Source organism: Tachyglossus aculeatus, chromosome 4 (assembly GCF_015852505.1).
Source record: "Tachyglossus aculeatus isolate mTacAcu1 chromosome 4, mTacAcu1.pri, whole genome shotgun sequence".
Classification (NCBI taxonomy): Eukaryota; Metazoa; Chordata; class Mammalia; order Monotremata; family Tachyglossidae; genus Tachyglossus; species Tachyglossus aculeatus.
In genome coordinates this window covers 86098191-86123192 of record NC_052069.1, presented here as the reverse complement: position 1 = coordinate 86123192, position 25002 = coordinate 86098191, and the positions used below count along the sequence as shown (strand labels likewise).

The 25002-nt window shown below is 46.2% G+C and overlaps 1 protein-coding gene across 2 annotated transcripts in view; it reads left to right on the top strand.

The window, feature by feature from the left end:
* MATN2 (matrilin 2) overlaps positions 1-25002 on the top strand; it is a 201350-nt gene that overhangs the window by 130444 nt on the left and 45904 nt on the right. For both annotated transcript variants that reach the window (XM_038745876.1, XM_038745875.1), the window contains 4 exons: positions 7024-7146; positions 20406-20528; positions 23607-23729; positions 24405-24527. In XM_038745876.1, the coding sequence (XP_038601804.1) occupies positions 7024-7146; positions 20406-20528; positions 23607-23729; positions 24405-24527 (492 nt within the window). The remainder of the gene's footprint in view (positions 1-7023; positions 7147-20405; positions 20529-23606; positions 23730-24404; positions 24528-25002) is intronic.

Sequence of the window (25002 nt, the reverse complement as noted above, 5' to 3'; positions counted from 1 at the left end):
CTGTTGGGTAGGGACTGTCTCTATATGTTGCCAATTTGTACTTCCCAAGCGCTTAGTACAGTGCTCTGCACATAGTAAGCGCTCAGTAAATACGATTGATGATGATGATGATGACCTTCTGGCTCGTAGGCCAGGATCCCAGCTGTTGTGCCGTGAAGCAATAGAGTATTAAGATGTATGCGTAAATGCTACTGGAGAGCCGTGAGCAGCCAAGGTCTTAGGAGGTGCGGAGGTTCTGAAGTAGCAGTTGTCATGGATGTATAAAATCAGGGATGTATAAAACAGGGAGATGAGAGCTTAATCAGGGAAGCCTCCTAGAGACCATGTGATTTCAGAAGGACTTTGAAACTGGGGAGAGCCGTGGTCCGTTGGATGTGAACAGGGATAGGGTCAGTGGCAGGAGAGACCAGAATGAAGCACAGGGAGTAAGTTGGCTTGAAAGAAATAAAGCGTGTGACGTGGGGTTTAGTGGGAGAAATGTGAGGATGTGTAGACTGGGGGAGAGAGAACTGATTAAGATCCTTAAGGCAGCCGTTTCTGCTTGATGTTGAGAGGAATGGACAGCTCTTGTGAGACTTTTGAGGGGTGGAGAGGTGTGCTCTCTGAGCTCATGAACTCGACACAGGCATTCTGTTGTCTTGTACTCGCATTCATTCATCCAATCGTATTTATTGAGAGCTTACTGCGTGCAGAGCACTGTACCAAGCGCTTGGGAAGTACAAGTTGCCAACATATAGAGACGGTCCCTACCCAACAACGGGCTCACTGTCTAGAAGGGGGAGACAGACAACAAGACAAAACATGTGGACAGGTGTCAAATCGTCAGAATAAATAGAAACAAATCTAGATGCACATCATTAACAAAATAAATAGAATAGTAAATAAGTACAAGTAAAATAAACAGAGTAATAAATCTGTGCAAATATATATACAGGTGCAGTGGGAGGAGAAGGAGGTAAGGTCGGGGGGATGGGGAGGAGGAGAGGAAAAAGGGGGCTCAGTCTGGGAAGGCCTCCTGGAGGAGGTGAGCTCTCAGTAGGGCTTTGAAGGGAGGAAGAGAGCTCTTCCAAACACTTAATACCACTAATTGATCGATGTTGGCTAATTGTGAATATCAGCTGGAAGCAAATGTATTCATTCATTCAATCAATTGTATTTGTTGAGCGCTTACTGTGTGCAGAGCACTGTACTAAGTGCTTGGGAAGTACAAGTCGGCAACATATAGAGACAGTCCCTACCCAACAGCGGGCTCACGGTCTAGAAGGGGGAGACAGAGAACAAGACAAAACATGTAGACTGTGAGCCCGCTGTTGGGTAGGGACCGTCTCTATATGTTGCCAAATTGTACTTCCCAAGCGCTTAGTACAGTGCTCTGCACACAGTAAGCGCTCAATAAATACGATTGAATGAATGAATGTGGACAGGTGTCAAATCATCAGAATAAATAGAAACAAATCTAGGTGCACATCATTAACAAATAGAATAGTAAATATGTACAAGTAAAATAAATAGAGTAATAAATCTGTAAAATATATATATACAAGTGCTGTGGGAAGGAGAAGGAGGTAGGGTGGGGGGGATGGGGAGGAGGAGAGGAAAAAGGGGGCTCAGTCTGGGAAGGCCTCTTGGAGGAGGTGAGCTCTCAGTAGGGCTTTGAAGGGAGGAAGAGAGCTCTCCCAAGGGCTTAATACCATTGACTGATCGATGTTGGCTAATTGTGAATATCAGCTGGAAGCAAATGTAGGTTTGTCACCCAGCCTTTGGCGTTCAGCTAAAAGCTTTAAGATCATGGAATCTGATTCCGGTTCTGCCACTTGTCTGCTGCATGACCTCGGGCAAGTCACTTCCCTTCTCTGTGGCGCAGTTACCTCATCTGTAAAATGGGGCTTGAGACTGTTAGCCCCACGTGGAACAGGGACTGTGTTCAGTTCGATTTGCTTGTATCCATCCCAGGGATTAGTACAGTGCCTGGCACATAGTAAACACTTACCAGATACCATCGTTATTATTATTATTATTATTTCTCTGGAATACTCTGTGGCAAAGGTAACAAATCAAAACCGAACTATTCAACCCAATTAGAAGAACCCCAAAATGTCTCCAGTGACCACAACAATAATAATAATAATGATGGCATTTATTAAGCGCTTATTATCTGCAAAGCACTGTTCTAAGCGCTGGGGAGGTTACAAGGAGATCAGATTGCCCCATGGGGGGCTCACAGTCTTAATCCCCATTTTACAGATGAGGGAACTGAGGCACAGAGACATTAAGTGACTTGCCCAAAGTCACACAGCTGACAATTGGCAGAGCTGGGTTTTGAACTCATGACTCCTGACTCCAAAGCCCGGGCTCTTTCCACTGAGCCACGCTGCTTCTCTACAATACAGAGGAGATGAATGGAGCCTGGACATTTTTTTTTAAGCTAGAACAAAATGATTGTGGAGCCTTGTCCAGACTAAAAGGACCTGTACCCCTTTGGCTGCTCCACTCTTTTTTTAAAAAATGGCATTTATTAAGCACTTACTATGTGCAAAGCACTGTTCTAAGCACTGGGGAGGTTACAAGGTGATCAGGTTGTCCCACGGGGGGCTCACAGACTTAATCCCCATTTTCCAGATGAGGGAACTGAGGCCCAGAGAAGTGAAGTGACTTGCCCAAAGTCACACAGCTGACAATTGGCAGAGCTGGGATTTGAACCCATGACCTCTGACTCCAAAGCCCGGGCTCTTTCCACTGAGCCACGCTGCTTCACCCTTCAGATATTCCACTTTAGCTGAGTTTCGAAACCTTCTCACTTGCTCCTGAACTGGCCAAGGCAGTGCACCTTTCTGCTTGACAATAATAATAATAATAATGATGGCATTTATTAAGCACTTACTGTGTGCAAAGCACTGTTAATAATAATAATAATGGCATTTGTTAAGCGCTTACTATGTGCAAAGCACTGTTCTAAACGCTGGGGAACTTACAAGGTGATCAGGTTGTCCCACATGGGGCCCACAGTCGTAATCCCCATTTTATGGAGGAGGTAACAAGGTGATCAGGTTGTCCCACGTGGGGCTCACAGTCTTAATCCCCATTTTCCAGATGAGGGAACTGAGGCCCAGAGAAGTGAAGTGGCTTGCCCAAAGTCACCCAGCTGACAGTTGGCGGAGCCGGGATTTGAACCTGTGACCTCTGACTCCAAAGCCTGGACTCTTTCCACTGAGCCATGCTGTGAGCCCACTGTTGGGTAGGAACCGTCTCTATATGTTGCCAACTTGTTCTTCCCAGGCGCTTAGTCCAGTGCTCTGCACACAGTAAGCGCTCAATAAATGCGATTGAATGAATGAATGAATGACAGCTGATGACCTTTCCAGATCCAGAGCCAAGCAGGAGTCTAGGATCATTCAAGAGTGACCTGTTTTCCTCTGGGGTGGAGCTAATATCTCCTGCGCCCCATTTGGGATGGTCCCTTAGGCGACCTCAGAACATTGAACAGTTCAGCCTCCTTTAGCGGCCAAAATGTTGTCGAGGGACTGAAGAGCCAGAAAATGCCGATGAGGAAACAGGTGTGGGCAAGATAAGATGGATACACCTGCAAAACCACCCCATCAACGTCAACCTCAAACCTGACCCAGTTCGTCAGGTTGCACAAAACTGGACAAGACATTAGAGGTTTAGACTGGTTCATTCGTTCAATCGTATTTATTGAGCGCTTACTGTGTGCAGAGCACTGTACTAGGCGCTTGTAAGTACAAGTTGGCAACATATAGAGACAGTCCCTACCCAACAATGGGCTCACAGTCTAGAAGGAACTAGACTGTACGTATTTCCTTCCCTCCAGGAGTTTTCAGTTTGGGGGAGATTAAATGGACAATCCCAGACTGAACCCCCTCCTTCCCCTCCCCATCCCCCCCCGCCTTACCTCCTTCCCCTCCCCACAGCACCTGTATATATGTATATATGTTTGTACAGATTTATTACTCTATTTTACTTGTAAATAGTTATTCTATTTATTTGATTTTGTTAATATGTTTTGTTTTGTTGTCTGTCTCCCCCTTCTAGACTGTGAGCCTGCTGTTGGGTAGGGACCGTCTCTAGATGTTGCCAACTTGGACTTCCCAAGCGCTTAGTACAGTGCTCTGCACACAGTAAGCGCTCAATAAATATGATTGAATGAATGAATGAATGAATGAACCCTGGATAGCTGTTTCAGCCCCAACTCCACCTATATACTCATTCATTCATTTAATAAATATGTATATATGTTTGTACGTATTTATTACTCTATTTTACTTGTACATATTTATTCTATTTTATTTTGTTAATATGTTTTGTTTTGTTGTCTGTCTCCCCCTTCTAGACTGTGAGCCCGCTGTTGGGTAGGGACTGTCTCTTTATGTTGCCAACTTGGACTTCCCAAGCGCTTAGTACAGTGCTCTGCACACAGTAAGCGCTCAATAAATACGATTGAATGAATGAATGAATGAATGGACCCTGGATAGCTGTTTCAGCCACAACTCCACCTATATACTCATTCATTCATTTAATATATATGTATATATGTTTGTATGTATTTATTACTCTATTTTACTTGTACATAGTTATTCTATTTATTTTATTTTGTTAATATGTTTTGTTTTGTTCTCTGTCTCCCCCTTCTAGACTGTGAACCCGCTGTTCGGTAGGGACCGTCTCTTTATGTTGCCAACTTGGACTTCCCAAGAGCTTAGTACAGTGCTCTGCACACAGTAAGCGCTCAATAAACACGATTGAATGAATGAATGAATGAACCCTGGATAGCTGTTTCAGCCCCAACTCCACCTATATACTCATTCATTCATTTAATATGTATATATGTTTGTATGTATTTATTACTCTATTTTATTTGTACATATTTATTCTATTTATTTTGTTAATATGTTTTGTTTTGTTCTCTGTCTCCCCCTTCTAGACTGTGAGCCCGCTGTTGGGTAGGGACTGTCTCTTTATGTTGCCAACTTGGACTTCCCAAGTGCTTAGTACAGTGCTCTGCACACAGTAAGCATTCGATAAGTACGATTGAATGAATGAATGAATTTAATTGAGCGCTTACTGCGTGCAAAGCACTGTACTAAGTGCTTGGGAGAGTACAAATGCAACATATGTATAAATGTTACCTGACAATATATATCTAGGAGAAGTAGCATGGCCTAGTAGACAGAGCATGGTCCTGGGAATCAACGACCTGGGTTCTAATCCTGTCTCTGCCACTAATAATAATAATAATGATAATGATGGCACTTGTTAAGCCCTTACTATGGGTGAAGCACTGTTCTAAGCCCTGGGGGGGATACAAGGTGATCAGGTTGTCCCACGGGGGGCTCACAGTCTTCATCCCCATTTTACAGATGAGGGAACTGAGGCACAGAGAAGTGACTTGCCCAAAGTCACCCAGCTGACAAGTGGCAGAGCCGGGATTAGAACCCATGACCACTGACTCCCAAGTCTGTGCTCTTTCCACGGAGCCACGCTGCTTCACAAAGCTGCTAGGCAAGTCACCTGACTCCTCTGGGCCTCAGTTCCCTCATCTGTAAAATGGGGGTGAAGACCGTGAGCCCCATGTGGGACAGGGACCGTGTCCAACCTGATTAGCTGGTATCTAGTCCAGCGCTTAGAACAGTGTCTGGCACATAGTAAGCACTTAACAATTAGCATAAAAAAAATACAAGAGAAACATGGACTGCACAAATAGCTTAAGTACATATTTACACATATTCAACATTGACTTAGAACAAGGAAAATCACAGCAAATGCTTTCCTGCTTATCAGTGAGTAATCAATCATTCATTCATTCATTGAATGAATGAATGACAGAACAAGGAAAATCACATCATTGAATGAATGAATGAATGAATGACTTAGAACAAGGAAAATCACAGCAAATGCTTTCCTGCTTATCTGCGAGTAATCACATCCTTCACTTGACTTCTCTGTGCCTCAGTTACCTCATCTGTAAAATGGGGATGAAGGCTGTGAGTCCTGGGGGGACAACCTGATGATCTTGTATCTTCGCTTAGAACAGTGCTTTGCGCATAGTAAGTGCTTAATAAATAATAATAATAATGATGGCATTTATTAAGCACTTACTGTGTGCCAAGCACTGTTCTAAGCGCTGGAAGGTGATACAAGGTGATCAGGTTGTCCCACCTGGGGCTCACAGTCTTCATCCCCATTTTCCAGATGAGATCACGGAGGCACGGAGAAGTGAAGTGACTTGCCCCAAGTCACCCAGCTGACAATTGGCAGAGCCGGGATTTGAACCCATGGCCTCTGACTCCAAAGCCCGGGCTCTTTCCACTGAGCCACGCTGCTTCCCCCGAAGCATAATAATGCCATCATTATTATTATTCTTGATATGGAGAGATGACCTGGAATGCACATGGAGAAGTGAAATATCGATTAGATTCTTCCGTGCTCCATTTCCCTAGGATTCAGAAATGTGACATTGACTCGTTTGATGTGTTCGGTCAGATTGCTTCAACTTGCTCAGATTGCTCAGGCCTTCGCAGACTGGGCCCCCTCCTTCCTCTCCCCCTCCTCCCCCTCCCCACAGCACCTGTATAGATGTATATATGCTTGTCCAGATTTATTACGCTATTTATTTTACCTGTACATATTTATTCTAATTATTTTATTTTGTTAATATGTTTTGTTCTGTTGTCCCTTCCAGACCGTGAGCCGCCTTACCTCCTTCCCCTCCCCACAGCACCTGTATCTATGTATAGATGTTTGTACCTATTCATTACTCTATTTATTTTATTTGTACATATTTAGTCTATTTATTTTATTAATTTGTTTTGTTTTGTTGTCCGTCTTCCCCTTCTAGACTGTGAGCCCGCTGTTGGGTAGGGACCGTCTCTATATGTTGCCAACTTGGACTTCCCAAGCGCTTAGTCCAGTGCTCCGCGCACAGTAAGCGCTCCGTGAATACGATTGGGTGAATGAATTGAATGAATATTGGGGATGATAATAACCCGTTGATGTGATTCTCCACAGGAATCAACTACTGCGCTCGGGGGAGACACGGTTGTGAGCACGAATGCGTCAACACCGAGGAGTCCTTCTACTGCCGATGCCGCCCTGGCTACGTCCTGAACCCCAACGGCAAGACGTGCCGAAGTGAGTGGGCCTCCCGAGCAAGGGCGGCTAGTTTCTGACTGCCAGGGTTATGTTTTTAATAATCATGGTAGTTGTTAAGCGCTTACTATGTGCCAAGCACTGTTCTAAGCGCTGGGGAGGTTACAAGGCGATCAGGTTGTCCCGCTGGGGGGTCACAGTTTTAATCCCCATTTTACAGATGGGGGAGCTGAGGCACAGAGAAGTGAAGTGACTTGCCCAAAGTCACACGGCTGACAAGTGGCAGAGCCGGGATTTGAACCCGTGACCCCTGACTCCAAAGCCGGAGCTCTTTCCACTGAGCCACGCTTAGACTGTGAGCCCGCTGTTGGGTAGGGACCGTCTCTATTTGTTGCCGACTTGGACTTCCCAAGCGCTTAGTACAGTGCTCTGCGCACAGTAAGCACTCGATAAATACGATCGATTGATTGATTAGGGCCCGAAGCCTAGAGGAGCTTGGGGACTTTAGGGGAGCCCCCTTCCTAGCCACGTGGCACGGTGGAAAGAGCAACGGCCTGGAGGTCGGAGGGCCCGGTTCTGATCCCGACTCTGCCGCTGTGTGACCCTGGGAAAGTCGTTCCACTTCCCTGTGCCTCAGTTTGGAGAAGCAGCGTGGCTCAGTGGAAAGAGCCCGGGCTTTGGAGTCAGAGGTCAGGGGTTCAAATCCCGGCTCCGCCAACTGTCAGCTGGGTGACTTTGGCCGAGTCACTTCACTTCTCTGGGCCTCAGTTCCCTCATCTGGAAAATGGGGATTAAAACTGTGAGCCCCCCCGTGGTACAACCTGATCACCTTGTAAGTAAGTGCTTAACAAATACCATCATTATAATAATAATAATAATAATGGCATTTGTTATTATTATTATTATTATCTGTAAAATGAAGTAGACTGTAGAATGAATTAGACTTCTTCTAGACTGTGAGCCCACTGTTGGGTAGGGACTGTCTCTAGATGTTGCCAACTTGGACTTCCCAAGCACTTAGTACAGTGCTCTGCACACAGTAAGCGCTCAAATAGAGAAGCAGCGTGGCTCAGTGGAAAGAGCCCGGGCTTTGGAGTGAGAGGTCATGGGTTCGAATCCCGGCTCTGCCACATGTCAGCTGTGACCTTGGGCAAGTCACTTCACTTCTCGGGGCCTCAGTTACCTCATCTGTAAAATGGGGATGATGACTGTGAGCCCCACATAGGACAACCTGACCACCTTGTATCCCCCCCCAGCGCTTAGAACAGTGCTTTGCACATAGTAAGCGCTTAACAAATGCCATTATTATATAATAAATACAAATGGGGATTCAATACCTGCTCTCCCTCCTACTTAGACTGTGAGCCCTGGATAGGACAGAGACTGTGTCTTGACTTAATTATCTTGTATCTCCCCGCACGTAGTACAGTGCTTTGCACATAGTAAGCGCTTAACAAATACCATTATTATATAATAAATACAAATGGGGATTCAATACCTGCTCTCCCTCCTACTTAGACTGTGAGCCCTGGATAGGACGGAGACTGTGTCTTGACTTAATTATCTTGTATCTCCCCACACGTAGTACAGTGCTTGACACACAGTGAGCACTTAACATTATAACTATCTTAACTAGCTTAACCTAATAACTATCATTATTATTGTTATTATTATCATCGGTGTTATTATTCCTCTGAGGCGCAACGTAGGCCTGACTCTGGCCTCGTTGGGAATCTTGGGAGCTGAAGCACGTGTTCGCTGGGGGACAGAGCTGGCTTCAATCAATCAATCGTATTTATTGAGTGCTTACTGTGTGCAGAGCACTGTACTAAGCGCTTAGACAGCAAGCGAGGCCGTTGGCTCATGGGGTGGCAATCAGGAGGCTGGGGGCGAGGGCGGGGGAGATTTGAAAGCAGCTGCCCCCTCCCAACCCCAAGCAGAGGCTGTGTGAAGAATAATAATAATAATAATAATAATAATAATAATAATAATAATGGCATTTGTTAAGCATTTGCTATGTACCAAGCACTATTCTAAGCACTGGGAGGGGAGGTTATCCCACGTGGGGCTCACAGTCTTCATCCCCATTTTACAGATGAGGTCGCTGAGGCCCAGAGAAGTGAAGTGACTTGCCCAGAGTCACACAGCCGACAAGTGGCGGAGCCGGAATTAGAACCCATGACCTCTGACTCCCAAGCCCGCGCTCTTTCCACTGAGCCACGCTGCTTCTCTAGTTTGCCTAAATGGAGTGGGTGAGGGGGAAAAACCCACCTTCTCCTCTCTACTTCCCCCTTCTAGACTGTGAGCCCACTGTTGGGTAGGGACCGTCTCTAGATGTTGCCGACTTGGACTTCCCAAGCGCTTAGTACGGTGCTCTGCACACAGTAAGCACTCAATAAATACGATTGAATGAATGAATGAATGAATACTTGGTCTAATAATAATTGTGGTCTTTGTTAAGCGCTTATTATGTGCCAAGCACTGTACTAAGCGCTAAGGTGGATACAAGCTAATCTGGTGGGACACAGTCCCTGTCCCACATGGGGCTCACAGTCTCAATCCCCATTTTCCAGATGAGGTAACTGAGACCCAGAGAAGTGAAGCGACTTGCCCATGATCACACAGCAGGCATGTGGCAGAGCCAGGATTAATAATAATAATAATAATGTTGGTATTTGTTAAGCGCTTACTATGTGCAAAGCACTGTTCTAAGTGTGGGGAGGTTACAAGGTGATCAGGTTGTCCCACGGGAGGCTCACGGTCTTCATCCCCATTTTACAGATGAGGTAACTGAGGCCCAAAGAAGTGAAGTGACTTGCCCAAGGTCACACAGCAGACAATTGGCGAAGTCAGGATTTGAACCCTTGACCTGACTCCAAAGCCCGTGGTCTTTCCAATAAGCCACACCATGACCTTCTGAATCCCAGGCCCATGCTCTGTCCACTATGCCACTGTGCTTCTCAATAATAATGATGGTATTTGTTTAGTGCTTAGTGTGTGCCAGGCACTGTACTAAGCGCTGGGGTGGATACAAGCAGATGGAGTTGGACCCAATCCGTGTCCCACGTGGGGCTCATGGTCTCAATCCCCATTTTCCAGATGAGGTAACTGAGGCCCAGAGAAGCGAAGCGACTTGCCCAAGGTCACACAGCAGATTTGTGGCGGAGCCGAGATTAGAACCCATGCCCCGCTCTGTGACACTGCGCCATGGATCTGCGCCTCTCTGCCAACCTGCTCGTTGGGTAGGGACCATCTCTATATGTTGCCAACTTGTATTTCCCAAGCGCCTAGTACAGTGCTCTGCACACAGTAAGCGCTCAATAAATATGATTGAATGAATGAATGAACCACTTCACACCCTTTGGCTTCTTCTGCTTCAAGCAGCGAGACCTTTTCTTAATCATTCGCTTGTACTTCCCAAGCGCTTAGTCATCATCATCATCATCATCAATCGTATTTATTGAGCGCTTACTATGTGAAGAGCACTGTACTAAGCGCTTGGGAAGTACAAATTGGCAACATATAGAGACAGTCCCTACCCAACAGTGGGCTCACAGTCTAAAAGGGGGAGACAGAGAACAAAACCAAACATACTAACAAAATAAAATAAATAGGATAGATATGTACAAATAAAATAGAGTAAAAAAATAGTCCAGTGCTCTGCACACAGTAAGTGCTCAATAAATACGATTGAATGAAAGAATGAACCACTTCACACCCTTTGGCTTCTTCTGCTTCCAGCAGCGAGAACTTTTCTTAATCATTCGCTTGTCCTTCCCAAGCGCTTAGTCCAGTGCTCTGCACACGGTAAGCGCTCAATAAATACGATTGAATGAAAGAATTCACTTGCCTGATATAGAAAAACTATACCCGAACTGACTCCCCAAGTCGCCCGGAGACAAGAGGCAGGTCAGCCCCGACCCTGGGGTTTTGGCGAATAATCCACCCCAGTTACCTCATCTGTAAAATGGGGATTAAAGCTGTGACCCCCCATGTGGGACATGGACTCCCTTCTAGACTGTGAGCCCGCTGTTGGGTAGGGACCGTCTCTATATGTTGCCGACTTGTACTTCCCAAGCGCTTAGTACAGTGCTCCGCACACGGTAAGCGCTCAATAAATACGATTGAATGAATGACGCTGTCCAACCTGATGAACTTGTATCTGCCCCAGCACATATGAATAATAACAACAATAACAGCATTTGTTAAGTGAGCCCACTGTTGGGTAGGGACTGTCTCTATATGTTGCCAATTTGTACTTCCCAAGCGCTTAGTACAGTGCTCTGCACATAGTAAGCGCTCAATAAATACGATTGATGATGATTTGTGAAGTCATTTGGTACTACTATGTGCTAGGCACTGTACTAAGCGCTCGGGTAGACGCTGGCATATCGGGTTGGACAATGCCCCTGTTCCGTGTAGGGCTCACAGTGTGAGAAGCTTAAGAAGACGAGAAGCAGTGTGGCTCAGTGGAAAGAGCCCGGGCTTTGGAGTCAGAGATCATGAGTTCTAATCCTGACTCCACCAAAGACTGTGAGTCCGCTGTTGAGTAGGGACCGCCTCTATATGATGCCAACTTGTACTTCCCAAGCGCTTAGTACAGTGCTCTGACACAGTAAGCGCTCAATAAATATGATTGAATGAATGACTGAATAAATAAATACGATTGAATTGCTAGCTGCGTGACTTTGGGCAAGCCACTTCACTTCTCTGGGCCTCAGTGACCTCATCTGTAAAATGGGGATTAAGACTGTGAGACCCCCCCCGTGGGACAACCTGATCACCTTGTAACCTCCCCAGCGCTTAGAACAGTGCTTTGCACATAGTAAGCGCTTAATAAATGCTACCATGATTATTATTATTATTATTATTATTAATCATCCCATCCCAACTCCACCACATAGCTGCGTGATCTTGGGTAAGTCACTTAACTTCTCTGGGCCTCAGTTCCCTCATCTGTAAAATGGGGATTAAGACTGTGAGCCCCACGTGGGACAACCTGATCACCCTGTATCCTCCCCAGCACTTAGAACAGTGCTTTGCACATGGTAAGCGCTTAACAAATGCCAATTATTATTATTATTATTATTATTAGATAAAGGAACTGAGGCCCAGAGAAGTGAAGGGCTTTGCCCAAGGTCACACAGCAGATAAGTGGTGGAGCCAGGATTAGAACGCATGACCTGACTCCCAGAAGCGCTCCATCCACTACACCGTGCTGCTTCCATGCTGCTTAATACAGCACCTGGCACGTAGCATTTAATAAATACTGTAAAAAAAAAAAAAATAGGGACCTGGGAGGGGAGTGCAGTGGCTCAAAAGCAAGTACTTCCCAAGCGCTTAGTACAGTGCTCTGCACATAGTAAGTGCTCAATAAATACGATTGATGATGATGAAGTAGAGCAGGTCAGAGGTCACCCTGAAGGACTGGGGGTTCAAACAGACTTCAAATGACATCATTGCTTTACACAATGGACCAGTCACCCTAACACCAAATGGGGCATCTCCTAGAATAATAATAATAACAATAATGGCATTTATTAAGCGCTTACTATGTGCAAAGCACTGTTCTAAGAGCTGGGATGGTGACAAGGTGATCAGGTTGTCCCACGGAGGGCTCACAGTCTTAATCACTATTTTCCAGATGAGGTCACTGAGGCCCAGAGAAGTGAAGTGACTTGCCCAAAGTCACCCAGCTGACCAGTGGCGGAGTTGGGATTTGAACCCATGACCTCTGACTCCAAAGCCCGGGCTCTTTCCCCTGAGCCACGCTGCTTCTCTCTGCTTCTCTAGAAGGCTCGTGGGAATGGCACGATTGCCCCCCGAGCCCCAAACGGGGCCTGCTGGAACCATTTCCAGGACTGGCCAAGATTTAAGCTGCCACAGAACTGTTGAAAATAAAAATTAAGCCCGTCAAATAGATAATAATAATAATAATAATAATAATGGTATTTGCTAAGCACTTACTATGTGCAAAGCACTGTTCTAAGCGCTGGGGTAGATACAAGGTAATCAGGTTGTCCCACATGGGGCTCACAGTCTTCATCCCCGTTTTCCAGATGAGGGAACTGAGGTCCAGAGAAGTGAAGTGACTTGCCCAAAGTCACCCAGCTGACAAGTGGCAGAGCCGGGATTTGAACCCACGGCCTCTGACTCCAAAGCCCGGGCTCTTTCCACTGACCCACACTGCTTCCCCCATAGGGAAGGGTGGATAGCAGATAGGGTGGACGGGTGCGGATTTTTTGTTTTGTTTCTCGAAAGCCAATTCCCTCAGCCAACCGGCTAATGGCTAGAAAACAGCCTGGCAGAGTGGCTAGACTCAGAAGGTCATGGGTTCTAATCCCGGCTCTGCCACTTGTCTGCTGTGTGACCCTGGGGAAGTCACTTCACTTCTCTATGCCTCAGTTACCTCCTCTGTAAAATGGGGATGGAGACGTTGAGCTCCACAGGGGACAGGGGCTGCATCCGGCCCGATTTGCTTGTATCCAGCCCAGTGCTTGACACATAGTAAGCACTTAACAAATGCAATTATTATTAATAAAAATCCCGGTCATTAGCAAACTGAAAAGGGAACAGAGGGACGGTTGAGGATAGAAAATGGCTGGGCAAATAATAATGATGGAAGCACTTATTACGTACCAGGCACTTTAGAGAAGCAGCGTGGCTCAGTGGAAAGAGCCCGGGCTTTGGAGTCAGAGGTTGTGGGTTTGAATCCCGGATCCGCCACATGTCTGCTGTGTGACCTTGGGCAACTCATTTAACTTCTCTGAGCCTCAGTTACCTCATCTGTAAAATGGGGATTAAGACTGTGAACCCCACATGGGACAACCTGATCACTTTGTATCCCCCCAGCAGTGCTTTGCACATAGTAAGCGCTTAACAAATGCCAACATTATTATTATTATTATTAAGCACTGGGGTGGATATAAGCTAATCATTCATTCATTCATTCAGTCGTATTTATTGAGCGCTTACTGTGTGTAGAGCACTGTACTAAGCACTTGGGAAGTGCAAGTTGGCAACATATAGAGACGGTCCCTACCCAACAGCGGGCTCGGACATAGTCCCCGTCCCCCATGGGGACTCATAATCTCCATCCCCAATTTACAGATGAGGTAACTGAGGCCCAGAGAAGCCAAGTGACTTGCCCAAGGTCACACAGCAGGCAAGTGGCGGAGCAGGGATTAGAACCCAAGACCTTCTGACACCCAGGCCATACTCTATCCACTAAGACAGGCCATTTCTAGTTAGGGCAGAGGGGGAAAAAACTCAGGGAACGTTCCCTTGAACTGAGCTAAAACATCTGGCCTAATTGCATTCAGAGTGCCGCGTTAATTCATAACTTGGGCAGATTTTTGCAGATAATTAAATCCAGAAAGTAAAAGATGGGAGGGGACAAGGGAGAAGCCTAGTGAGTGGAACACAGTCCTGGGAGTCAGAAGGACCTGGGTTCTAATCCCACCTCCGTCACCTGCGTGCTAAATGACCTTGGGCAAGTCACTTTCATTCATTCAATCATATTTGTTGAGCGCTTACTGTGTGCAGAGCACTGGACTAAGCGCTTGAGAAGGACAAGTTGGCAACACAGAGAGACGGCCCCTACCCAACAGTGGGCTCACAGTCTAGAAGAACACAACTGAGGTCCCACCGAGATTTGAACTCGGATCGCTGGATTCAGAGTCCAGAGTGCTAACCGTTACTTACCTCATCTGAAAAATAATAATGATGGTATTTGTTAAGCGCTTACTATGCACTGTTCTGAGTGCTGGGGTAGAGAAGCAGCGTGGCTCAGTGGAAAGAGCCCGGGCTTTGGAGTCAGAGGTCATGGGTTCAAATCCCGGCTCCACCACTTGTCAGCTGTGTGACTTTGGGCAAGTCACTTCACTTCTCTAGGCCTCAGTTACCTCATCTGTAAAATGGGGATTAAGACTGTGAGCCCCCCGTGGGACAATCTGATCACCTTGTTGCCTCCTCTGTAAAATGGGGATTAAGACTGTGAGCCCCCCGTGGGACAACCTGATCACCTTGTAACCTCCCCAGCGCTTAGAACAGTGCTTTGCACATAGTAAGCGCTTAATAAATGCCATTATTTTTATTATTATTATTATACAAGGTAATCAGGTTGTCCCACGTGGGGCTCACAGTCTGAATCCCCATTTTCCGGATGAGGTAACCGAGGCGCAGGGAAGTGAAGTGACTCATCCAAGGTCACAGAGCTGACAAGCGGCGGAGGTGGGATTACAGCTCCCGATCCTCTGACTCCCAAAGCCAGCTTTTGGAACACATAGTAAACACTGAACAAACACCACTAAAAAAGAAGGGGAGATGGCAAGAGACGTGAGCAGTCGGCTCTGCCTCTGTGCCTTCCCATCCGTCCGTCCGGTGGTGGTTTGGCTGTGCACAGAGGCGGAGAATTCCCCTTTGGGAGAGAGATGGGTGAAAGCAAAGATGGTGTCACGGTGGTCTTGCCTGCAGTCGCGGTAATTGCGGCAGCAGATTTCCGTGAGCACACGCTCGGGCCCGGCTTCGCAGCGGTCTGACTGAGGTTTGGCAGACAGGCTTTCTTTCCCACTCACTCTTCCCCCGTGGGCATTTGTTCTGGCCCGCAGCTCCCATCGAAACGGGAACGGCAGGGAGGGGTGGGAATATCAGCCATGGAAAGGGGATCAATTTAGGGGTCGTAATCTCCCCCTCCGCCCCCAGCTCGATATACCCCGCAGTCCTCCCGCTCCCAAACCCTGCCGAATCGTTTCTGTTGGAAAATGAAAAAGAAGAAATCGAGGCTGGGGCGACAGCTTTTCATCCCTTGGGATCAAATGGATGTCAGTGGGGTTTTGCGGGGTCGGAGGGGGAGTTGATTTTTAATTTTTAAGTATTTTCTTCATTCTCCAGCATAATAAGCGGACAAAAGCTCCATTTGATGATGTGAAATGGAAAACTGTGGGATTTGCCAACTGGAACTCACTGCAGTTTTTACAAGTCACAGTCTCCGCTTCAGTCATTCAAGCCAGTAGGGTCGGGAACCAGGAATGACAAATCTGGAGGGATTCCTGCTTTTCTGCTGGGCCGGGAGAAAAGGAGCCCAGTGTCCCGTCCTGGGCAAAAAGGATTCTTTGTGTCATTACTGATAGCCACAGGCCGGTCACAGCGCTTAACCCAGCGAGGTCACACATCTGTAAATGCTCTGGGGAACAGTGGTAAATTGTGAGTAAGAACAGTGTGTCTGTTCAGTGTGAACCATAAAAGTTTAGGGAGGGTGGTTTGGTTTTTAAATATGAAGCGTTAGGCACAGATTTGCCCTCTTTAAAAATCGCTTCCCATTGTTTTCCCAAAGTACATTGAGGACAGGCCGTCAAAATCCAGGCCCCCAAAAGTCTCCTTCTGCCTGAATGATTTAGACTGTGAGTTTCACGTGGGACAGCGACTGTGTTTGACCCAACTGAATTTTATCTTCCCCGAAGTGAAGGTTTTGCCGAAATAACCGGAATCTAAAGCGGAACACCGTTGCCCGTTTTTCTGGGTGACTGCTGTTGTTAATTGGCCTCCATATTCAAAGACGATGCCTCTGTCTGGATGTCCCTAAAAAAGGAGAGCGGGAACTAATAATAAGAATAATTGTGGTATTTGTTAAGAATAATAATAATGATGGCATTTGTTAAGCGCTTCCTATGTGCGAAGCACTGTTCTAAGAGCTGGAGGGGATACAAGGTGATCAGGTTGTCCCACGAGGGGCTCACAGTCTTAATCCCCATTTTGCAGATGAGGGAACTGAGGCCCAGAGAAGTGAAGTGACTTGCCCAAAGTCACCCAGCTGACAAGTGGCGGAGCCGGGATTAGAACCCACGGCCTCTGGCTCCCGAGCCCGGGCTCTTTCCACTGAGCCACGCTGCTTTTCTGTTAAGAGCTTACTATATGCCAAGCACTGTAATAAGCACTGGGGTAGATTCAAGATAATCACGGCTCACGGTCAAGTAGGGGGAAGGACAGACATCGAATCTTCATTTTGCAGATGAGGGAACTGAGGCACAGAGAAGTAAAGTCTAGACTGTTCTCCCCCTTCTGGACTGTGAGCCCGTTGTTGGGTAGGGACTGTCTCTGTTGCCGACTTGTACTTCCCAAGCGCTTAGTACAGTGCTCTGCACACAGTAAGTGCTCAATTAGTACGATTGAGTGAATGAATGAAGTGACCTGCCGAAGGTCACACAGCAGACGCGTGTGACCTCGCTTCCATACTGTCCAGCCTCAAAGCCCAGCCCCTAGCAATGTGCCTGCAGTATATAATGGCATTTATTAAGCACTTCCTATGTGCAGAGCACTGTTCTAAGCGCTGGGGAGGTTACAAGGTGATCAGGTTGTCCCACGTGGGGCTCACAGTCTTAATCCCCGTTTTCCAGATGAGGGAACTGAGGCCCAGAGAATTGAAGTGACTTGCCCAAAGTCACACAGCTGACAAGTGGCGGAGCCGGGATTAGAACCCATGACCTCTGACTCCCAAGCCTGGGCTCTTTTCCACTGAGCCACGCTGCTTCTCTGTATACACAGTATACTCAATCAATCACTCAATCAATTGTATTTATTGAGCGCTTACTGTGTGCAGAGCACTGGACTAAGCGCTTGGGAAGTACAAGTTGGCAACATATAGAGACGGTCCCTACCCAACAGTGGGCTCACAGTCTAGAAGTATACACAGTATACACAGTATTCTCAGTACACAGTATACCGAGAATACACAGTATTTTCAATTTTCGATTTTCGGGTTCGCCTTCGTCTCTCACAGCATCTGCTCTAGGCCCTTCCTTGATGAGCCCGCCCCAAATCCATCCGTCTGGCCTGTAGTTATCTGCCAACACTCAACGACTAGCCCACTGTTGGGTAGGGACCGTCTCTAGATGTTGCCAACTTGTACTTCCCAAGCGCTTAGTACAGTGCTCTGCACACAGTAAGCGCTCAATAAATATGATTGAATGAAGGGATGAGTCAGAGGTCATGGGTTCGAATCCCGGCTCCGCCACGTCTGCTGCGTGACCTTGGGCAAATCAGTTCTCTGGGCCTCAGTTTCCTCATCTGTAAAATGGGGATGAAGACTGGGAGCTCCCCGTGGGACAACCTGATCACCTTGTAACCTCCCTAGCGCTTAGAACAGTGCTTTGCACATAGTAAGCGCTTAATAAATGCCATCAATATTATTACAGGAGTGCTGTGGGACTGGGAGAGGGGAAGAACAGAGAGAGCAAGTTAGGGTGATGTGAAAGGGAGTGGGAGAAGAGGAAGGGGTAGGGGGGCTTAGGGAAGGAAATGTGCCTTCAATAAGGCTTTGAAGCGGGGGATAGTTATTGTCTGTCGGATTTCTAGACTGTGAGCCCACTGTTGGGTAGGGACCGTCTCTAGATGTTGCCAACTTGGACTTCCCAAGCGCTTAGTACAGTGCCCTGCACACAGTAGGCGCTCAATAAATAGAATGAATGAATGGGGGGGCATTTCAGGCAAGAGGGAGGACGTGGGCGAAGGGTTGGCGGTGAGATGGGCGAGACGGACGTTCAGTGAGAGGGTTAGTATTAGAGGAGCCAGATGAGGTAGGAGGAGAAAGCATTTGAGAGGAGAGTTCTCCGAGGGTTTTTTTGGGTTTTTTTAAATGGCATTTATTAAGCGCTTACTATGTGCAAAGCATTGTTCTAAGTGCTGGGGAGTTACAAGGTGATATGGTTGTCCCACGGGGGGCTCACAATCTGAATCCCCATTTTACACATGAGGTCACTGAGGCCCAGAGAAGTGAAGTGACTTGCCCAAAGTCACACAGCTGACAATTGGCGGAGCCGGGATTTGAACTCACGACCTCTGACTCCAAAGCCCGGGCTCTTTCCAGTGAGCCATACTACTGCTTCTTCCCACGGTGTGTCCTCAACCTGAACTGGAAGCATTTAGAGCCAAACCACCTTTGGGAATTCCGATGATGATGATGACAACGGTAATAATATTCATAATAATAGTAATAAAATAGTGTTTGGGAAGCAGCACGGCCTATTGGAAAGAGCCCGGATTGAGAATCAGAAGGACCTGGTTTCTGATCCCGGCTCCACCACGTGTCTGCTGTATGACCTTGGGCAAGTCACTTTGCTTCTCTGTGCCTCAGTGACTTCATCTGTAAAAATGGGGATTCATTCATTCAAATCGTATTTACTGAGCGCTTACTGTTTGCAGAGCACTGTACTAAGTGCTCGATTAAGACTGTGAGCCTGATGTGGGACAGGGACCGTGTCCGATCCAATTTGGTTGTATTCACTCCAGTGCTTAGTACAGTGCCTGGCACATAGTAAGCACCTAACAAATACCATTATTATTATTATGATGATCATCAACGCTTAGTACAGTGCTCTGCACACAGTAAGCGCTCAATAAATACGGTTGAATGAATGAATCATCATCATTATTCATTCAGCACAGATGAGAAGCAGCGTGGCTCAGTGGAAAGAGCCTAGGCTTTGGAGTCAGAGGTCATGGGTTCAAATCCCGACTCCACCACTTATCAGCTGTGTGATGGGCAAGTCACTTAACTTCTCTGGGCCTCAGTTGCCTCATCTGTAAAATGGGGATGAAGACTGTGAGCCCCCCGTGGGACAACCTGATCACCTTGTTAACCTCCCCAGCGCTTAGAACAGTGCTTGGCACATAGTAAGCGCTTAATAAATGCCATCATTATTATTATTATTATGGATTATTTTAAAATTGGTCTGATTCAACACCAGATGCTGTTGGTACTGGTCTTCAGACATGTGAAATGAGTATGCTTTCCCCTTCAGAAATTAAGGAAAAGGGGAAATGGATGGATTTTCCTAGGACAGGGTGAGTTAAAGGGAAGAGGGAGCTTCGGCCTGCTTTGATTGTTCATTCATTCATTCAATCGTATTTATTGAGCGCTTACGGTGTGCAGAGCACCATACTAAGCGCTTGGGAAGTACAAGTTGGCAACATCTAGAATACATATATCTATCATATATCTAGAATACGTATCTATTCTATTTATTTTATTTTGTTAGTATGTTTGGTTTTGTTCTCTGTCTCCACCTTTTAGACTGTGAGCCCACTGCTGGGTAGGGACTGTCTCTATATGTTACCAACTTGTACTTCCCAAGCGCTTAGTACAGTGCTCTGCACACAGTAAGCGCTCAATAAATACGATTGATGATGATGATCTAGAGACGGTTAATGGACTGTAAGAGTGGACCGGCCTCCTGGTTTGCTTTCAATTCCTCGTGGTTGGGTGTTTTTTTTTCCTTTCTCTCTGTTCCCTGAAACGAGTTTAGGGGTGAATCACTGTGCAGAGAACAACCACGGCTGTGAGCAACTGTGCCTGAACACCGACCACTCGTACCTCTGCCAGTGCTCCGAAGGATTTGTCATTAATGACGACCTCAAAACCTGTTCACGTGAGTCTCCTTCCGCTCCCCCCCACTCTGGCGGGGGTACAGTTCCTGGGGTGGGTAAAGAGAAGAGGTGTGCGAACTGCAAGGTCAATCAGATTATCCCTAGAGCCTGTGCCGTCTCGGACACTCCTGGGGTGCGGAGTTCAAGGGGACCCCCCCCCAAATTGCCCCATTTTTGCATAAATTTAGCAGCCCTAGATTATTGTCCCAGGAACTAAGTCAAGCAATAAGGGGGGCAGGAGAAAAAGGAGGTCCTTACCCTCCACTTATCCGGATGGCCTCACCCTACCTTTCTTCCTATCCCAGCACACGCCGCTACCACCATTTTTAAAATATATTTTAATTCTCCCTTAAAAATTAATAATAATAATAATGTTGGCATTTGTTAAGCGCTTACTATGTGCGAAGCACTGTTCTAAGCGCTGGGGTAGATACAAGGTAATCAGGTTGTCCCACGAGGGGCTCACAGTTTTCATCCCCATTTTCCAGATGAGGGAACTGAGGCCCAGAGAAGTGAAGTGACGTGCCCAAAGTCACACAGCTGGCAAGTGGTGGAGCCGGGATTTGAACCCATGGCCTCTGACTCCAAAGCCCGGGCTCTTTCCACTGAGCCACGCTGCTAAATTGTTGCGGGGGTGGAGGGGAGAGGAAATTATGCGGTGGGGGCAACTACGTGACTAAATGACCAAATGTGGTGGCACAAAATATACATTGCACACAGATTGCAGATAGCGACTGCCAAAAGTGTATCAGTTCCAGGGCACAAAAGTATCAATCAATCAATCGTATTTACTGAGCGCTTACTATGCTAAGTGGTATTTATTGAATGGTTGCTGTGTGCAGAGCACTGTAGTAAATGCTTAGGAGAGCACGATACAATAGAGTCGATAGACCCAATCCCTACCCACAAGGAACTTACAGCTTAGAGAGGGACACAGATACTACTTAACAAATACCCCTTCTAGACTGTGAACCCACTGTCGGGTAGGGACCGTCTCTAAATGCTGCCAACTTGTACTTCCCAAGCGCTTAGTACAGTGCTCTGCACACAGTAAGTGCTCAATAAATACGATTGATTGATTGATTAGTACAGTGCTCTGCACACAGTAAGCGCTCAATAAATATGATTGAATGAATGAATGAATGAAAAGTAAATTAAGGAGTTGTGCGTAAGTGCTGTGGAGCGTAAGGTGAGGTGACTATCAACTGTTTAACAATAATAATAATAATAGTGATAATGGTATTAAGCGCTTATTATGTGCCAAGCGTACAAATCCAAGTGCATAGGAAGTGTGGAAGGGAGAGGAAGTAAGAGAAATGAGGGCCTCGTCAGGGAAGGCCTTTGGGGGATGTTGTGAATTTAGTTGGGCTACAAAGGTGGGGAGAGTGATGGTCTGCCTTATATGAGTAATAATAATAATAATAATAGTATTTGTTAAGTGCTTATGGAAGGGAGAGAGAGTAAGAGAAATGAGGGCTTAGTCAGGGAAGGCCTCTTGGGGAAGTTGTGAATTTAGTTGGGCTATGAAGGTGGGGAGAGTGATGGTCTGTCATATATAAATAATAATTATAGTAATATAATCATTAATTATTTAATTTAATAATTAATACAATTATAATTGTAATATCATAATAATATAATAATATAGTGATAGTATAATTATTATATAAATAATAATAATAATGGTATTTGTTAAGCACTTACTACGTGCCAAGCACTGTTCTAAGCGCTGGAGTAGATACAAGGTAGTCAGGTTGTCCCACATGGGGCTCACAGTCTTAATCCCCATTTTGCAGATGAGGGAACTGAGGCCCAGAGAAGTGAAGTGACTTGCCCAAGGTCACACAGCAGGCAAGTGGTGGAGCCAGGATTAGAACCCAGGTCCTCTGACCCCCAAGCCCGGGCTCTTTCCACTAGGCCATGCCAGGCCAGAGGGAGGAGGTGGGGGAGTAGCCGGCAGTGAGATAGACAACATCGAGGTACAGTGAGTAGTTTGGCATTAGAGGAGCGACAAGTTGCGACAAGGGCACAATTCTGGGAGTCAGAGGACCCGAGTTGTAATTCCAGCTCCTCCACTTGTCTGCTGGGTGACCTTGAACAAGTCACTTAACTTCTCTGGGCCTCAGTTACCTCATCTGTGAAATGAGGACTGAGGCGGTGAGCCTCATGTGGGACATGGACTGCATCCGTTTTGATCAGCTGCTGTCTACGCTGCTGTCTGGAGAAGCAGCATGGCTCAGTGGAAAGAGCCCGGTCTTTGGAGTCAGAGGTCATGGGTTCGAATCCCGGCTCCGCCACTTGGCAGCTGTGTGACTTTGGGCAAGTCACTTCACTTCTCTGGGCCTCAGTCACCTCATCTGGAAAATGGGGATGAAGGCTGTGAGCCCCACGTGGGACAACCTCATCACCTTGTAACCTCCCCAGCACTTAAAACAGTGCTTGGCACATAGTAAGCGCTTAATAAATGCCATCATTATTATTATTATCATTGATTGACATTTGCAGATAAGGCCCCGCTGAGCTGATCTTTTAAAATGTTGAACAGTAATCTTTTATTAGTAATAATAATAATGGTATTTGTTAAGCGCTTCCATTTGTGAGGCATGCCCTGGTATAGTCTATCAGGGGGTTATGGAATGCTTTTACCCTCTTTGCCCTAGGTTCATTTCCCATAACAAGTCAATCAATCAATCATATTTATTGAGCACTTACTGTGTGCAGACGTGGCTCAGTAGGAAAGAGCCCGGGCTTTGGAGTCGGAGGTCATGGGTTCTAAACCCGGCGCTGCCAATTGTCAGCTGTGTGACTTTGGGCTAGTCACTTCACTTCTCTGGGCCTCAGTTCCCTCATCTGGAAAATGGGGATTAAGACTGTGAGCCCCCCGAGGGACAACCTGATCACCTTGTAACCTCCCCAGCGCTTAGAACGGTACTTTGCACGTAGTAAGCGCTTAATAAATGCCATTATTATTATTATCATTATTATTATTATTATTATTATATCTCACTTTTCTTTTGGAGATCTTATAAATACTTTGGCTCCTTTGACATCTGACTCTTCTGTGCTGATTGGTTTTGCAGGAGTGGACTACTGCCTCTTGAACAATCACGATTGTGAACATTTCTGTATAAACACTGATAAATCTTTTGTTTGCCAGTGCTCTGAGGGCTATGTGCTTCACAGTGATGGAAAAACCTGCAAGAGTAAGTTTTCATTATGGTCAGCTCAAATTGTGGCTATGGGGAAAACATGAAATGCTATGGATTATGCCTGCCTCTAGAATTTACCATATTTGAGACTCTGTTTAGACTTCTCCGTACTACTAAATAGGATTGAATTACTTCCCAAATAAAGGCAAGTCACTCTTTCAGACCCTATTCCGTCGGACTAATTCTGTGAAATGTTAGTGTGATTCTGCTGGCTTAATTTGATCATTTATTATTATTAATAATAATAATGGCCAGCTGGGTCAGAGCATCCCCGAGCATCAGTAAAAATCTGAGGCGAATTAGGAGGTATACAGGGAAGTTTTCCTTACCAATAAATGCCTTGCAGTTCAGATTGGATATTCCAATTTCTGTTTAAGGTATTCCGCCATTCTGGTTTAGATATGAAAGTCACTTCCCACCTTCTCCCCACAGAAATTGAGAATGTTACGCTAAGATGTCCCCATTTGTGATGCTATCCCGTGGTCCATGTATTGCACGTATGTCTTTATATTCTAGGGACTGTCTCTATATGTTGCCAACTTGTACTTCCCAAGCGCTTAGTCCAGTGCTCTGCACGCAGTAAGCGCTCAATAAATACGATCGATTGATTGATTGATATGTGAATCGTTTCTCTCCCCTCTCTTTCCATCACTCCAACGGGCCCCTCAGAGTTGGATCCTTGTGCCCTGAGCCACCATGGTTGTGAACATTCGTGTGTGAGCCGTGAAGATTCCTATGAATGTAGTTGTTTCGAAGGTTACGTGCTCCGGGATGATGGGAAGACTTGCAGAAGTAAGTTTGAATTCACTCCATCTCCCTGGCCCGAATCGTGCGACTTCCTGATAAAATCTTTCGTCCTGAATTGAAGAACTGGACCTTAGGTTGAAAGTTTAAAGAAATAACGTTACTGGATAAGAAACTGTCTATTTCTGAGTGAGCTCTAATTAATTTATATATCTTGTCAAAATATTATTTAATTAGTATTAGTATTAGTATACCTTAAAGAGAAATTTAAGGAGTATCCAATCAACTGCAAGGCATTTATTGGTATGGAAAACTTCCCTGTATTGGTATTAATAATAATAATGCCATTTATTAAGCACTTACTATATGCAAAGCACTGTTCTAAGTGCTGGGGGATACAAGGTGATCAGGTTGTCCCACGTGGGGCTCACAGTCTTAATCCCATTTTACATATGAGGTAACTGAGGCCCAGAGAAGTTAAGTGGCTTGCCCAAGGTCCCACAGCTGACAAGCGGCAGAGCCG